At 38.3% G+C, this 15,817-nt stretch overlaps 1 protein-coding gene across 2 annotated transcripts; it reads right to left on the minus strand.

Annotated features, from left to right (window-relative positions):
* Positions 1 to 751: 751 nt before the first annotated feature.
* Positions 752 to 15,817, minus strand: LOC117401510 (U6 snRNA-associated Sm-like protein LSm4). 2 transcript variants are annotated; one of them, XM_059014044.1, is made up of 5 exons: positions 15,675 to 15,817; positions 11,652 to 11,693; positions 11,069 to 11,167; positions 5,268 to 5,460; positions 752 to 3,598 (listed from the first exon to the last, which is right to left on the minus strand). In XM_059014044.1, exons 1-5 carry the CDS (start codon positions 15,675 to 15,677, stop codon positions 3,492 to 3,494), a joined length of 444 nt encoding a protein of 147 aa, XP_058870027.1. In that variant the 5' UTR covers positions 15,678 to 15,817; the 3' UTR covers positions 752 to 3,491. The 2 variants fall into 2 exon arrangements, with proteins under 2 accessions (XP_058870027.1, XP_058870028.1); XM_059014045.1 differs by lacking the exon at positions 15,675 to 15,817 and adding an exon at positions 15,569 to 15,659.

Below are 15,817 nucleotides of genomic sequence, written 5' to 3' on the forward strand. Positions count from 1 at the left end.
AATAGTTTGGTTACAGTTCCTAGCAGCGCAATGGACTGTGGGACTTAATACGATAGTATCCCACCATGCACTGTATTTTATGTTTACAACCTTGCAAATATGGAGCCCGTGCCCACAGAAGACACAACGTTTCTTAGCATGAACATTATGGCTCTGTTTCTCCTTCACCGATTTCATCGCTCCACATATGCCTCGATTTCTGATCACATTGCTCCATGATCCACCATTTCACAACAAGCCTCAGAAGTTGTATACGATACAGCAGTATGGATAGTCATTCTCAACTTCTTCAGGCGCCAGTTCCGAGTACTGTATTTGTAACGTCCACGCGCCAAAACATATCAAAGCATTTTGGGATATTGGAGGATACCCAAAAATGTAGCTCGGTATTACAGCGTCCACACTTCTGACAAACTACCTCATGCAATCTAATTTAGAACCGGACTGAGGTGGTCTTGAGTCTGGTTCTCGAGTGCAGTATTAAACACTGTAGTCTAGACACTAACCTTATTCAGCACTTTTAAGATAGTTTAAAGGCAACTAATACGGTTTAAGGCATAGTGGACAAGGTATTAAACAGCACACGTTGCTCCACATAACAATGCAGTCAGATGCACCTCACCAGCTGCTGGTGTGAAGTTCAAAGCATTTCTCTCTGCATGGTATCTCCAGTTTCCTTGTTTGCCCTATATAAGGTAGAACCATAGATGGCAATAGCAGACACACACACACAATACAACTTTCCAGTCAGTCATTTTTATATATTTTTATTAAATTAAAAAACAAAAATCCTTGAAAACGTATTTATAAGAACTACTGTATAATAAATCAAATATTGTAGTACTTTCATTTGCCAAATCAGGCCATCAAAGTCTGTAAATCAAACACATTTCACAAATAAATCAAAACTCCTATTTGGTAACTAAACAAAGTTGGAAATACAAAAAGAGGGGGGGTTATTTAAACAAGCACGCTCTTTATACTGCAACACACACAAAACTAATTACACAGCCACACCCTCCCTACTGCTGGATTTTATTATGTGAATATCTTCCTATTTACTCCAGCTAAGTGCACAGAATATGTGAGTCATATGTCAGCTCATGGGAGTGAACTTACACAGAGATATAGGTGTAAACATGCACTGGTTCCAACAGAAACCATTTTATATATATCTGCCTATCCTGAAGCAGTTTCCCAAGCTGGCATGTTCAGACTGAATCCTCACCATCCACACGATCAGAACCACAGGAGCAAACAGCCAACAAACACAAGGTCTAAACTAGGGCTGTTCATTTCCATTTGATTTCCTCAACTGCAGCTTTTAACATGTTTAGGTTTTAGCATATTGAGAATGTTTGTAACCAGACAGAAGTTCTCCACCACTATTTTATACAGCACTGCAGCATGCATCTGTGTATGCATACAGCATTTCATTGTATATGGAAAGGATTGGGCAGAAACGTTGAATATAAAAAAAGGACTACTATGTAAAACAGCAAGGCTAACGCCCCTAGTTTAATCACCTTTATTAATGATGAAGGCATTTACTGAAAAATTGGGTTTTGTCCGGGTATTTTATAGCTTACTTTTTGAAATGGGAAAGCTTCATTACTTCTGTCAATCCATAAAGTAAGGGACTTATAAAAACAGGACTGGGAGTTTTCAATTTAAACCTTTCATAAGCTCTAGCAATAATATCACTGACCCCCTTCAATTCTGTTGACGATCTTAGGGTTTTTTTGCTTTTTTATTTTAGATGATGCAAAGACAACGCTACAGAGGACATTGCTGTCACTTCGTGGTACCGAATCACTTCATGTGTTGTAGTTCAAACTGCCCTCTTCAAAGTCACTAATGATCTAGTGGCTACCAGATCAGGACTCTGGGGTTCATTTATATTATAGTGCTCTATTTGAAATCCACTGCATGAACTTAAAAAAAAAAAAAATACATCGAAGATTCTCACCTCAATAAACCGGGGAGCAGTTATGTTACAAAAGTTAAGTAAAAGCAATACAATGGTGTTTTAACCCTTGGTTACACTGCTTTAATGTGGTGTCATAATCAATAGTCTTAAGTCTGCCCAAAGGCAACAAAAGGCATGCCAAGCAAGGCTTAAAATGAATGCAATTTATACAAACCTTGCTTAGCACGCCTTTATCATTCTATAAAACATACAAGGATGGCTACTTCCTTAAAAGTAAAAACAAAACAAATAATCATTTTTAGAACCAATTCAACACCTTTCTTAAAGATGCACCAATATGAAACAGACTTCTCTAGATGTTATATAAACTTGCATTTCCCTCCATAATAGGGTGTATTAGTTTAAATTTAGGGCCTAAAGATAAGATTTAAAAATAATAATATAAAGATTACTTATTTGAACAAGTTCGCACTACGCAAACAACTCACAGTGTAACTTCAGGCAAGACGAGAAGACACAAACACACCTGATACAGTACAAATCTATCTGTTGGTGAAAACTGACCTGGAACTGGAGCACTGGCCCGTCCATTACTGCAAGCATCAAGTGGCCCCCAGGAAAGAATACATTCATTAGAACAAGACCCAAGGCTGTAGTGAAGTCTCTTTCCATTAGCATAACATTCTCCCTTACTGTGTTCCAGACCTACCGCAACACCAAGTTCAATGAATGCAGTCAAAGCTGTTTAATATCACTCTCCGCTTATTCACCACACTGAAATGTCCTGATCTGAATAGAATGGGAGTCAATGGGACGAGCTCCAGATAACATCACTTCGGTTACTGTCACACTCCAATTAATATCACGTGCATGCATTTGTGGTGCAAATTATTTCCACCCCCACTTCATATCACTTTATGTTTTTAATTGCAATGTGTGTATATGTACAGTATAGCTAAAATAAATATTATGAATGAAAACTATTGCAAATCAATGGAATACCAACAACAAATCAAGCAGATCTGTTTGGTGAAAACTGTATTTAATGACTACTTTGCCTGGTGAACTCCTGTTAAAGTCATTACGCTTATTATCACCATTGTGCTCCGTCCCTTTGACTTCCTTCCTGTAGTTCAGGTAATATAACCCCACTTCCAGACCTCCACATAGCTGCCTATGGGTAGCATATGGGGTCTTATTACCTGCCACACAAGTGCACTTGTAAGTGCTGTAGAAGAAAGGGCTCAGCTTCATGGATATGACCCCTAGAACACTAAAAGGCACAATGAGAATGTTATGCTGATGTATGCCTTTATTAAAAATGTTGCCAGGTTTCCAACCCCTAAATTAGACTTTACTTCACTCCCCCTGCCTCCCCCAAAAAACAGAAAAATACAGTAGTTAACATATTCTAACCTGCAGGGCTATTGATGAAACAAAAATGAATTTCCGCTCAGTAGAACTAGGATGTAGCTTTGACATGAAGTACAACACAGTCAGGTAGCGTGCTTCACAGAGCTGTGGGGAGCTCCAGCACACACCAGCGGACGGGCTGGGCCTCTCAGTGCTGGCTCTTTCCTCCTGGAGGCTTGCCAGGTTTCTTCTCCTGTTGCCCTCGGCCACCTGCACCTGCACCTACCATGCCTCGGCCACGCCCACCGAACACACCTGTGGGGGTCAGACAAAACACACACTCATTTTCAGCAATGAAAATGTCTAATGATTTTCTGTGTTGCAGGTCACATGGTCCAATTGCGGCTAGACCACGTACAGCACAGGAAGCAGTTGTACCGAACTGCAACTTTTACTGCTAGAGAATCTAAACTACAAAGGGAGAAATACATACATATACATTTCAAACACACTTTCCTTGACAAAGGTATGTGAACATACCGAAAACATACATACAGTCACAGACAAAAGTATTGGCACCCTACACTGGTAAGAGGAAATATGCAAGACATAATGGGCCCAGATTTCACAAACAAGATGTAACATACTGGTTAAAAATGATCATAAATGGCTGAAAGCTGTAATAAAAGCAAAAGAACACACTAAATACTAAAGCAGGGGTGCCAATACTGTTGTCTGCGACTGAATATATAATTCAGTCTGATAAATAATTATATATACAGTGCCTTGCAAAAGTATACAGATCCCTGACCAATTCTCTCATATTACTGAATTACAAATGGTACATTGAAATTTCATTCTGTTTGATATTTTATTTTAAAACACTGAAACTCAAAATCAATTATTGTAAGGTGACATTGGTTTTATGTTGGGAAATATTTTTAAGAAAAATAAAAAACTGAAATATCTTGCTTGCATAAGTATTCAACCCCTGCGTTGTGGAAGCTCCCAGTTTACACCGATGAAAGAAATGGCCCTAACGAGGACACAATTACCTTACCATTGGCCTCCACCTGTAAACCATTAAAGTTGCTGTCACATTTTCTGGATAAAAACCCCACTGTTGAAGGCTCATGGGTCAGGCTGTGAATCTGAAGGAAAATGAAGACCAAAGAGCATTCTACAGACCTAACACTGCCCATGCCTCAAGACACACCACAGTGAAGTATGGTGGTGGCAGCATCATGCTGTGGGGATGCTTCTCATCAGCAGGGACTGGGCATCTTGTTAAAATTGAAGGAAGAATGGATGGAGCAAAATACAGGAAAATACTGCAAGAGAACCTGCTTCAGTCTGCTAAAAAACTGAAGCTTGGGAGGAAATTCACCTTTCAGCAGGACAATGATCCCAAGCACAAGGCCAAAGCAACATTGGAGTGGCTCAAGAACAAAAAGGTGAATGTCCTACAGTGGCCCAGTCAAAGTCCTTTGAGAATCTGTGGCACTATTTGAAAATTGCGGTCCACAAGCGTCGTCCAACCAACCTGAACAACCTGGAGCAAATCTGCCAAGAAGAATGGGCCAAAATCATTCCAACACTGTGTGCAAAGCTGGTACATACTTACCCAAAAGACTTAAAGCTGTTATTGCAGCGAAAGGTGGCTCTACCAAATATTAATGTGTGGGGGTTGAATACTTATGCAAGCAAGATTTCAGTTTTTTATTTTTCTAAAAAAATATTTCCCAACATAAAACCAATGTCACCTTGCAATAATTGATTTTGAGTTTCAGTGTTTTAAAATAAAATATCAAACAGAACGGAATTTCAATGTACCATTTGTAATTCAGTAATATGAGAATTGGTCAGGGGTCTGAATACTTTTGCAAGGCACTGTATATATATAATCACACACACACACACCATGATATGCGCAACTTCCACGAGCACGACACTAGAAGGATGTCCCCTCCAGAGGAGCTCATACCTCTGCCTGCACCTCCAGCCCCGCGGCCCTTCTGCTGCAGCTGCTGCTTGTTCTGCTGCATGCCACCGCGACCCCTGCCCTTTGACACCACCTCCTCTTTCACCATGTCGATGATCTCATCCGGGATCCGCAGGTACTTGATGGTGCTGCCTCGTATGTAACACTCTGGCATCCTCCAGAACTTATCACCATCCTGCACAGACAGAGAACGGGGATCTCTTCAGAATGTACACAAAGGACCTGTAGTTAACTATTATCAAAGATGTGCAGGTCAGTATTTAAACAGTAGGACGTGTACAGTGTAAAGTCCAGCATACATTTGGAAACGTTTCCAAACATGATGTTTCCTTGTGTATGCTGGTTGTTTCCCAGAGTAGAACAGGGTTCTGATTTAAGAAACATTTTCAAGAAATGTTTTGCCTCCGCGAGAGACTCCGTGAGCATGTGTCAGATCACGTGACTATGCAAGTTGGCGACTTCTACAGAAAATGACCTGGTTTAGAATCCTGCTTCAAATCAAGCCTCAGCAGTATCTCCAAAGTGTCTGGATCTATTTGAACAAAACTGCAATAACTCAAGCGCCGCTCATTCAAAAGATGATGGTACGCTCCTCTCTCCTCACGGTTTAGGATCTACTCCCTTGTCCACATGACTCTCTCTTGTGATTTCCTCTTTTACAAAGTTTTAAGAGCAGCGCCAGGCTTTCCTCCATTTTTGGAGCGTGCAGCAGGATTGATCATGTGCTGCTTGAAACAAGTTTCCACATGTATGCTGAGCTTAAGTTTATTTATACAAAGTCACTTTCACATACGCATGTTGATCATATGTGGTTGAATATTATTTTAAAAAAGTATTAATACCCCTCAAATTGCCTATTAGGAGAGAGGAGAGAAACACTTCTGTACAGTAGAATGTTATTTCGGATGTCATTTTTATGCATTGGTTTCCTTTGCACGTTTTTGAGTCAGTCATTTAACTGAGCTATAGAAATACCAACATGATCCTTCTTACCACCAAATACATTTCCAGTAGCTTCTGTTTGAATATTTTAAAATGAATCCCAGCACTATAAAAATATTTGATCAAAACATTTCACATGTACAAAACTAGAAAAGGTACAACAGAAAAGCCCAATTCCAAAAAAAGACCCAACCTTAAAGATTACAAAACTCCTTCTTACACGATTTGGAGCATTAAGTGAATAACTGTGCTGCCTAGTTGGGATCACTTTCTATTACAACTAAGCAAAGTTTACTTATCTTTCGTTTCATCAAACAAGAAGATTTTACATCTGTCAGATATTTAAATGCTGTTACGCAATATTATTATAACTGCTTGAGAGATACAAGCATTTCCAGTTTTAATATTCAGTAGACACTCAACTCACTGAATCTCAAATTGGGGAACTTTATCATTGCTATATGTTTGTGTTCAGCAAGCAGCCTGGTGTTGCGAGGGTCTAGATCTGTTTATAAATTTTAATTATATAATGATTTTTCTACATTATGAACCCTAGGTTGGTCCCGTAAATCGCCACAGTAATCTGTCTTGATCCGTTGCTTGGCTGGAGTCAAACCAACCTCAGTACTCTGGAGCCATCTAGAGGCCCCTTTTTCGACTGAGTGACATACTTCCCCCCCCGTTTAAATTGGAGTATTTTAATCTTGTTAACTGTGTGTCATGAAAAATGCTGACGTTTTAGAATTAAGCCATGTTGGTACCTGCATTTTGATAGCATTAGTTTTCTGTCGATAATTAATATTTGTCGTGCTTTAAGAAAAATTGCAATTCATAATCTAGTGCACTGCACACTGCCTGTTTATTATACCGGTAGCATTGGTACACAATCTGTATAACTAGAGTTGGGGGTTTCGATAATCTGTTTACACTCGAGGGCGTGTGTAAAATCTCTGCACAGCAAAGATCCAGTAAAACTACAATTCCCAGACTCCCCTCACTCTCACGTTGGATCAAACACAGGAAGGGAAGGCCTGAAACTGTTTTGCTGGTCTGCTGTACAGAACACCTCCACACACAAATTGTAATGTGACACTAACACAGGAATGCTTAGTGCGAGACAAATACATGCTGAAAATAAATGTATGTTTAAAGTGAAAATGTGGCGTTGTGAGCAAACACTACAATCTCCGGGATAGTTGCTGTGAGATCAGCGTTTGAAAATATGTGCAAGACGTGTAAGAAAACCAACAATCTTTTTTTTTCTTTATCATGCAATTTGTAGTTTTGCTGCTACGAGAGTTTTATGTTCATATCAACAGGACATTAAAAAAATGAGATGTACAAACCAGCAATATAAAAATTCCACTTAAAATACGATTAAATCATACTTTGCATTCTGCATTTTTGTTTTTTAATCTTACATTTTTCCCAGGATTTTTTCAGTTTATTTTACAAATATTAAAATAGGGATAAAAATTAAAACATAAGTGTTTTTAATTGAATCTGTAAAAAAAATTTAAATCGCAGTATAGGCTACACACTGTACATGTGGAATAACCATTACAGCGGCGTGGTTATAAATCTCATTCTGATACTTCACTACAATCCTAATAAAACAGAAACAAAAATAGAATACTTTCCAGTACTGAAGATTCTGAGCAAAACTCATCAAATCACACCCACTGCGCTGCAACTGTCTGTACTCCATTTTAAATTGTCCATTTGTGCTTGACTCATTTAATCACATCGTTTTATTAAAACTATTAACTTTCACTTTTCATTAACACAAACATGTTACTTAACTCGAGTCAGGGTTTCTTTGAACTAATTGAAACCGATACAATTCCGGCTTTGTTTGATGTTTCTTCAATGTAGTAGTATTTCCTGAAATTCTGGTTAGCAAGAGCACAAACAATTTCCTTCAAGGTATCCTCACTCATTTTCAGCAGATTGCTATTTTGGAGGTGACCCAAGTTTGAAAACTGTTGTTCTGCATCGGTTGATCCCGGAGGCACACTTACAGCCGGCAATGCCACTTTGCTCAGATTGGAAAATAAATCCAGACACACTGGATTCTCAAACTCGAGCACATCCAGTTTCATGTTGTCAGGGGAAGGCTTGTTCATGTTTATTCACCTTTAGTAGCAAACGGTCAAAGCGCTCTGGCATGCCACTCAATCCTCCCCTTTCTCGTCGAGTCTCACAGCTGTACCTTTAACCGGCGGTATCTGTGCTCAGATCTGCTGAGATTTTGGTTGTCAGGGTCCGGTATACTTCTGTGTTGGAAGATTTGGAGGCAGCAGCAGAAGACGACTCCAGTGTTTACTGGATGTTACTTAAAGCTTCAAAGTTTAACAACAAACATTACCTTGGTGTGCAGAACCTGACTGTGAGCTTGGTTGCTCATCAGTTTTTTCAAACTTATTGCTTTAGAGCCAACAAAGTCTGAATTATCTCGAAGGCGCATTAGACTAGTCCATGCTTTATTGACACATGACATGCAGCAAGGTATAAGCTAATCCAGCGATGCAGCACAATAGTGGCAGGTAACCTGTAGTCAATTTTGCAGTTGTCTCGCAATTTCCAAAATAAACCCTTCAGCCTGTTGGCCTGCTTGAAAACGGCCCTGAATCCAATAATAGAAGCTCTCACGTCACTCACTTCTTCAACACCAGCAGCAGCCGTTACAGCAACGTGAATCAGATGAGCCGGGCAACTGATTTCTGATTAAGTTTTAATGGACAACGACACCTGTGCCTTCTGCCAGTTCTGTTGTCAATTCAATGCTTGTCTTCTTTCTATTCCTTAAGGATATTATCTTCAAGTATTGCTCATCCTTGTTAGACAGCTTTTTGGGTCTTCCAGTCCTGGGTTTGTTAATTACAGATGATGTTTCTCTGTACTTGTTGATTATGCTTCGGATACCACACCTTGAAAATCGAGTGATGCGAGCTATTTCACCCAATGTTTTTCCTTCTTTATGCAAGTCAAGGTTTTTATAATAGTAGAAAACACTAGTGGAGGCTTTGAGTAAATTGTTGATGCTCATAATGCATCAGAGTAGAAAAATGCAACATGTCTAAGACTTTTGCACAGCAGTGTATGTGTGTAATTTATATATTACATTATATATATATATTACATACACACACATTTAAATGAGGAGGACCTCTGGGAAAATTATCGGGGATAAAAATAAATGGACTCTTGATTTCTGTAATATTCAGAATCCACCTGCCTATGTGTGCGATTTCGGGCTTAAGATTGTCGGCGTTAAGCAGTGTTTGACAAACTCATTAACACAGTCATTCTGCACTCTCTTTTATTAAAGCATGTGTAAAAGCAGCAGAAATGGATTGCTTGTCTCGGTTCACTTTCTTGTTTTAGTTTAATGTCGCATACTTTCAGTATGTTCTTTTATTCTATCAGTGCAGACATGTACCTCACTGCAGCAGTATTTGCAGCGCTGTGCATCATCACCCTCGTCCGGCCCACCTCTGCTATTTGGCTTTTTGTTTACTTCAAAATATTTGTTTTCTTTTGAATATTCATGAACTGGTTTACATTTTCTCCCCATTCCTCATCCAATCAAAATATTATATTTTCGTGTTGTTACAGATAAACCTGCTTTATATTATGATAGACGTGCAGGTATAAATTGTGATATAAAGCAGGTCATCATATAAACCGGGTTTCACGTTTGCCTATCACTGTGAAAACTAACTGAATTAAAGAGCAGTGTTTTAATACTGTACATTTAGTCGTTCTTTACATTTAAACAAAGGCATATAGTTTGCTACAGGACAAATACGTTTTGTATCATTAACTGGAGTGACACAAATGTTTTGTTATCTAAAAAACGCACAAATTGTCGACTGATGAGAGCTATCAGTTAGGCATTGCACTTGGAGGGGGGGGTTGTGAATAAGACTGACTGTTATAAAACAAACTTGGTGACGTTGGTGTTACGTAACTGAACTGTATCCCGTTAAGCCCACCCACGCAGCATCGGACAGGCTGCACAAAATGTCAGTTTATCAGCGATGATGATTATTGGTTGTTAGTTGCGTTGGAATTAATCATGTGGTTACTTAGTAAAGCCCAGCCACGCAGCATTTGACAGGCTGCACAAAAAAAGTATTTTGGTAAGACGCCATTTCTCTAATTTCAAAATAATCATTTTACCCAAAAGTGGCGTATTAAATACTCAGCATATATGGAATATTGTATGCCGAATTACCTGCCCAAATTTGGTGCTTCCAATTATAAAAACAGTAACTTGATCCACTTGAGACTGAAAAGCAAAACTGTGGTTGCCTTGGTCTTGCAGAGCTTCACAAAGACCTGTCCAGACCCCCAGCCCTTACTCAGACTCCGAGGACAACTGCGATCTTCACAACTCCAAGCAACTGTTTCTTCAGTTTCAGTTGGAATGGTAAATTAGCCCAGACAACAGCATATCCAAGTAATTGGTTTGTGCAGTTTTTCCAGGAACGCTGCTCAAAACCTGCCTCTGAGACTCAGGGACAGATGCAATCCCAGGAGAGAATCAAACAGACCAAAGCCAGCTCTGGAGTAAGCCATTTATGTGGCAGTTGGAATTAGGATGGCTGCGTTTACACCAATACCAAAAAAAAACAAAAACAAACAAACAAAAAAAAAACACACTGTCTCAGGTGGCTAGTGTAAACAGGGTACTAAACACAGGCAAAAATGAAAGACAACAGTACTGTACTACCTATTTCATTTTGAAAATAGGTGCAAGGACAAGGAAGGAGTAATCTGACAATCTTGAAACCTGCTTCTATTAAAAGAAGAACTTCTCAACAACAGCCCCATACCCTGGATGTGCAGATGACCTCCCGCAGGTTAATGTTCATCCAGTTATCACAGCTCACCAGGTGCCCGTTGTACGTCTCCCCATTCTTCAACTCCACCAGCTGCAGAGAAAAAACAAACCGCATGCACGGGTTCAAACCAGACCTCGGGGCTGTCAAAACACCTCTTCATCGGAGAGAGGACAGTCATCTAAAGCAAAGTGTGTGGCAGGGAAGGGGGTGTCGCATACTTATTACAGTAACAAAATACATTTCATACATCTTACCTATCTTGCATGTACAAAGGGTGCACAGGTCTCAAACGTGCAGTTTTGAAAGAAACACATGTTACAGAAAACTTTTTTTTATTTTTTTTTTTAAACAGGGTATCTGGTACTATCAGAAAGAAGCCATTGATTGAAGGGGTGTACTATTATGGGTATGTTTTTGGTCCTAGGTCTGTGGGGAAAATACTGAAATATTAAGGTGGTCAACATTTAAAAAAATAAAAATAGTAAATGATAAAACAAAGAGACTTTGTTGACCCTGCTGTTAATGTTGCTAGGAGTACCTTAGCAATTATTTAAGGTTTTGTTTTTTCACTTACCATGGGGTGGTTCTGGGCTGTCTTAAGCAATGATAAGGGAAGCTGAAAACAGAGCAAAGTTATAATTCAGGCATTACAACTGGAACACATACAATTAAAAGCACATGCCTTTGCGATTTTAATTTAAAACTGCTAAATTATTAAGCAGAGAGCTATAAACATTCAGAAAGGTAATGATGTTAAGTCATCTTCCTTTAGTTTGCACTGAAGCAAGACAGCTTCATAGGAGTGGGGTTTCCTCATCTTGATAAATCACAATACTGGCTGAGCACATAAAGCCAGCATTACAATATACACAGCCATAGACATAACCCTAACATTACAATATACACAGCCAGTCATAACCCTAACATTACAATATACACAGGCCATAGTCATAACCCTAACATTACAATATACACAGGCCATAGTCATAACCCTAACATTACAATATACACAGGCCATAGTCATAACCCTAACATTACAATATACACAGGCCATAGTCATAACCCTAACATTACAATATACACAGGCCATAGACATAACCCTAATATTACAATATACACAGGCATAGTCATAACCCTAACATTACAATATACACAGGCCATAGTCATAACCCTAACATTACAATATACACAGCCCATAGTCATAACCCTAACATTACAATATACACAGGCCATAGACATAAACCTAACATTACAATATACACAGCCATAGTCATAACCCTAACATTACAATATACACAGGCCATAGACATAACCCTAACATTACAATATACACAGGCCATAGACATAACCCTAACATTACAATATACACAGCCATAGTCATAACCCTAACATTACAATATACACAGGCCATAGACATAACCCTAACATTACAATATACACAGCCATAGACATAACCCTAACATTACAATATACACAGGCCAAGACATAACCCTAACATTACAATATACACAGGCCATAGTCATAACCCTAACATTACAATATACACAGCCATAGTCATAACCCTAACATTACAATATACACAGGCCATAGACATAACCCTAACATTACAATATACACAGGCCAAGACATAACCCTAACATTACAATATACACAGCCATAGACATAACCCTAACATTACAATATACACAGGCCATAGTCATAACCCTAACATTACAATATACACAGCCATAGACATAACCCTAACATTACAATATACACAGCCATAGACATAACCCTAACATTACAATATACACAGGCCATAGTCATAACCCTAACATTACAATATACACAGCCATAGACATAACCCTAACATTACAATATACACAGCCATAGACATAACCCTAACATTACAATATACACAGCCCATAGACATAACCCTAACATTACAATATACACAGCCATAGTCATAACCCTAACATTACAATATACACAGCCATAGACATAACCCTAACATTACAATATACACAGGCCATAGTCATAACCCTAACATTACAATATACACAGGCCATAGTCATAAACCTAACATTACAATATACACAGCCATAGACATAACCCTAACATTACAATATACACAGGCCATAGTCATAACCCTAACATTACAATATACACAGCCATAGACATAACCCTAACATTACAATATACACAGCCATAGACATAACCCTAACATTACAATATACACAGGCCATAGTCATAACCCTAACATTACAATATACACAGCCATAGACATAACCCTAACATTACAATATACACAGCCATAGACATAACCCTAACATTACAATATACACAGCCATAGACATAACCCTAACATTACAATATACACAGGCCATAGTCATAACCCTAACATTACAATATACACAGCCATAGACATAACCCTAACATTACAATATACACAGCCATAGACATAACCCTAACATTACAATATACACAGGCCATAGTCATAACCCTAACATTACAATATACACAGCCATAGTCATAACCCTAACATTACAATATACACAGGCCATAGACATAACCCTAACATTACAATATACACAGGCCAAGACATAACCCTAACATTACAATATACACAGCCATAGACATAACCCTAACATTACAATATACACAGGCCATAGTCATAACCCTAACATTACAATATACACAGCCATAGACATAACCCTAACATTACAATATACACAGCCATAGACATAACCCTAACATTACAATATACACAGGCCATAGTCATAACCCTAACATTACAATATACACAGCCATAGACATAACCCTAACATTACAATATACACAGCCATAGACATAACCCTAACATTACAATATACACAGGCCATAGTCATAACCCTAACATTACAATATACACAGCCATAGACATAACCCTAACATTACAATATACACAGCCATAGACATAACCCTAACATTACAATATACACAGCCATAGACATAACCCTAACATTACAATATACACAGGCCATAGACATAACCCTAACATTACAATATACACAGCCATAGTCATAACCCTAACATTACAATATACACAGCCATAGTCATAACCCTAACATTACAATATACACAGGCCATAGACATAACCCTAACATTACAATATACACAGCCATAGACATAACCCTAACATTACAATATACACAGGCCATAGTCATAACCCTAACATTACAATATACACAGGCATAGACATAACCCTAACATTACAATATACACAGGCCATAGTCATAACCCTAACATTACAATATACACAGCCATAGACATAACCCTAACATTACAATATACACAGGCCATAGACATAACCCTAACATTACAATATACACAGGCCATAGTCATAACCCTAACATTACAATATACACAGCCATAGACATAACCCTAACATTACAATATACACAGGCCATAGACATAACCCTAACATTACAATATACACAGCCATAGACATAACCCTAACATTACAATATACACAGCCATAGACATAACCCTAACATTACAATATACACAGGCCATAGTCATAACCCTAACATTACAATATACACAGCCATAGACATAACCCTAACATTACAATATACACAGCCATAGACATAACCCTAACATTACAATATACACAGCCATAGTCATAACCCTAACATTACAATATACACAGCCCATAGTCATAACCCTAACATTACAATATACACAGGCCATAGTCATAACCCTAACATTACAATATACACAGCCAGTCATAACCCTAACATTACAATATACACAGGCCATAGTCATAACCCTAACATTACAATATACACAGGCCATAGACATAACCCTAACATTACAATATACACAGCCATAGACATAACCCTAACATTACAATATACACAGGCCATAGACATAACCCTAACATTACAATATACACAGGCATAGTCATAACCCTAACATTACAATATACACAGGCCATAGACATAACCCTAACATTACAATATACACAGGCCATAGTCATAACCCTAACATTACAATATACACAGGCCATAGACATAACCCTAACATTACAATATACACAGCCATAGTCATAACCCTAACATTACAATATACACAGGCCATAGTCATAACCCTAACATTACAATATACACAGGCCATAGACATAACCCTAACATTACAATATACACAGGCCATAGTCATAACCCTAACATTACAATATACACAGGCCATAGACATAACCCTAACATTACAATATACACAGGCCATAGACATAACCCTAACATTACAATATACACAGGCCATAGTCATAACCCTAACATTACAATATACACAGGCCATAGTCATAACCCTAGCATTATTTTTTTAGTAAAACGAAAACGGCTGATGTTAGATAATGTTATTTATTTTAACATGTTCATCGCCTGAGTGACTTTGTCAGTTAAGACCGTTCCTTAAAGCTTAATACTTAAGCAAGGAAACAACTAAATAAAGAAATACTGAAATTACGTTCACCTAAACTACTATTACTAAAAACTGATACTCTTCAGATAGGACGGCCAAGAAACGTAATTTCTATATGACGCACATTCTGTTACACGCGATATTGTATTAAACTCACCATTCTGAATTATTACTGTAATGTATTTATACTGTGTTACTCTCCAACACAACGCTAACGAGGCTCACAGTCTAACCCTGGGGTTGTCCAGGGGCTGCACTCTCCAATCACAATTTTGAACTGCAGGCAGGAGGGATACAATA

The sequence above is a fragment of the Acipenser ruthenus genome, chromosome 47 (genome assembly GCF_902713425.1).
Source record: "Acipenser ruthenus chromosome 47, fAciRut3.2 maternal haplotype, whole genome shotgun sequence".
Taxonomy (NCBI): domain Eukaryota; kingdom Metazoa; phylum Chordata; class Actinopteri; order Acipenseriformes; family Acipenseridae; genus Acipenser; species Acipenser ruthenus.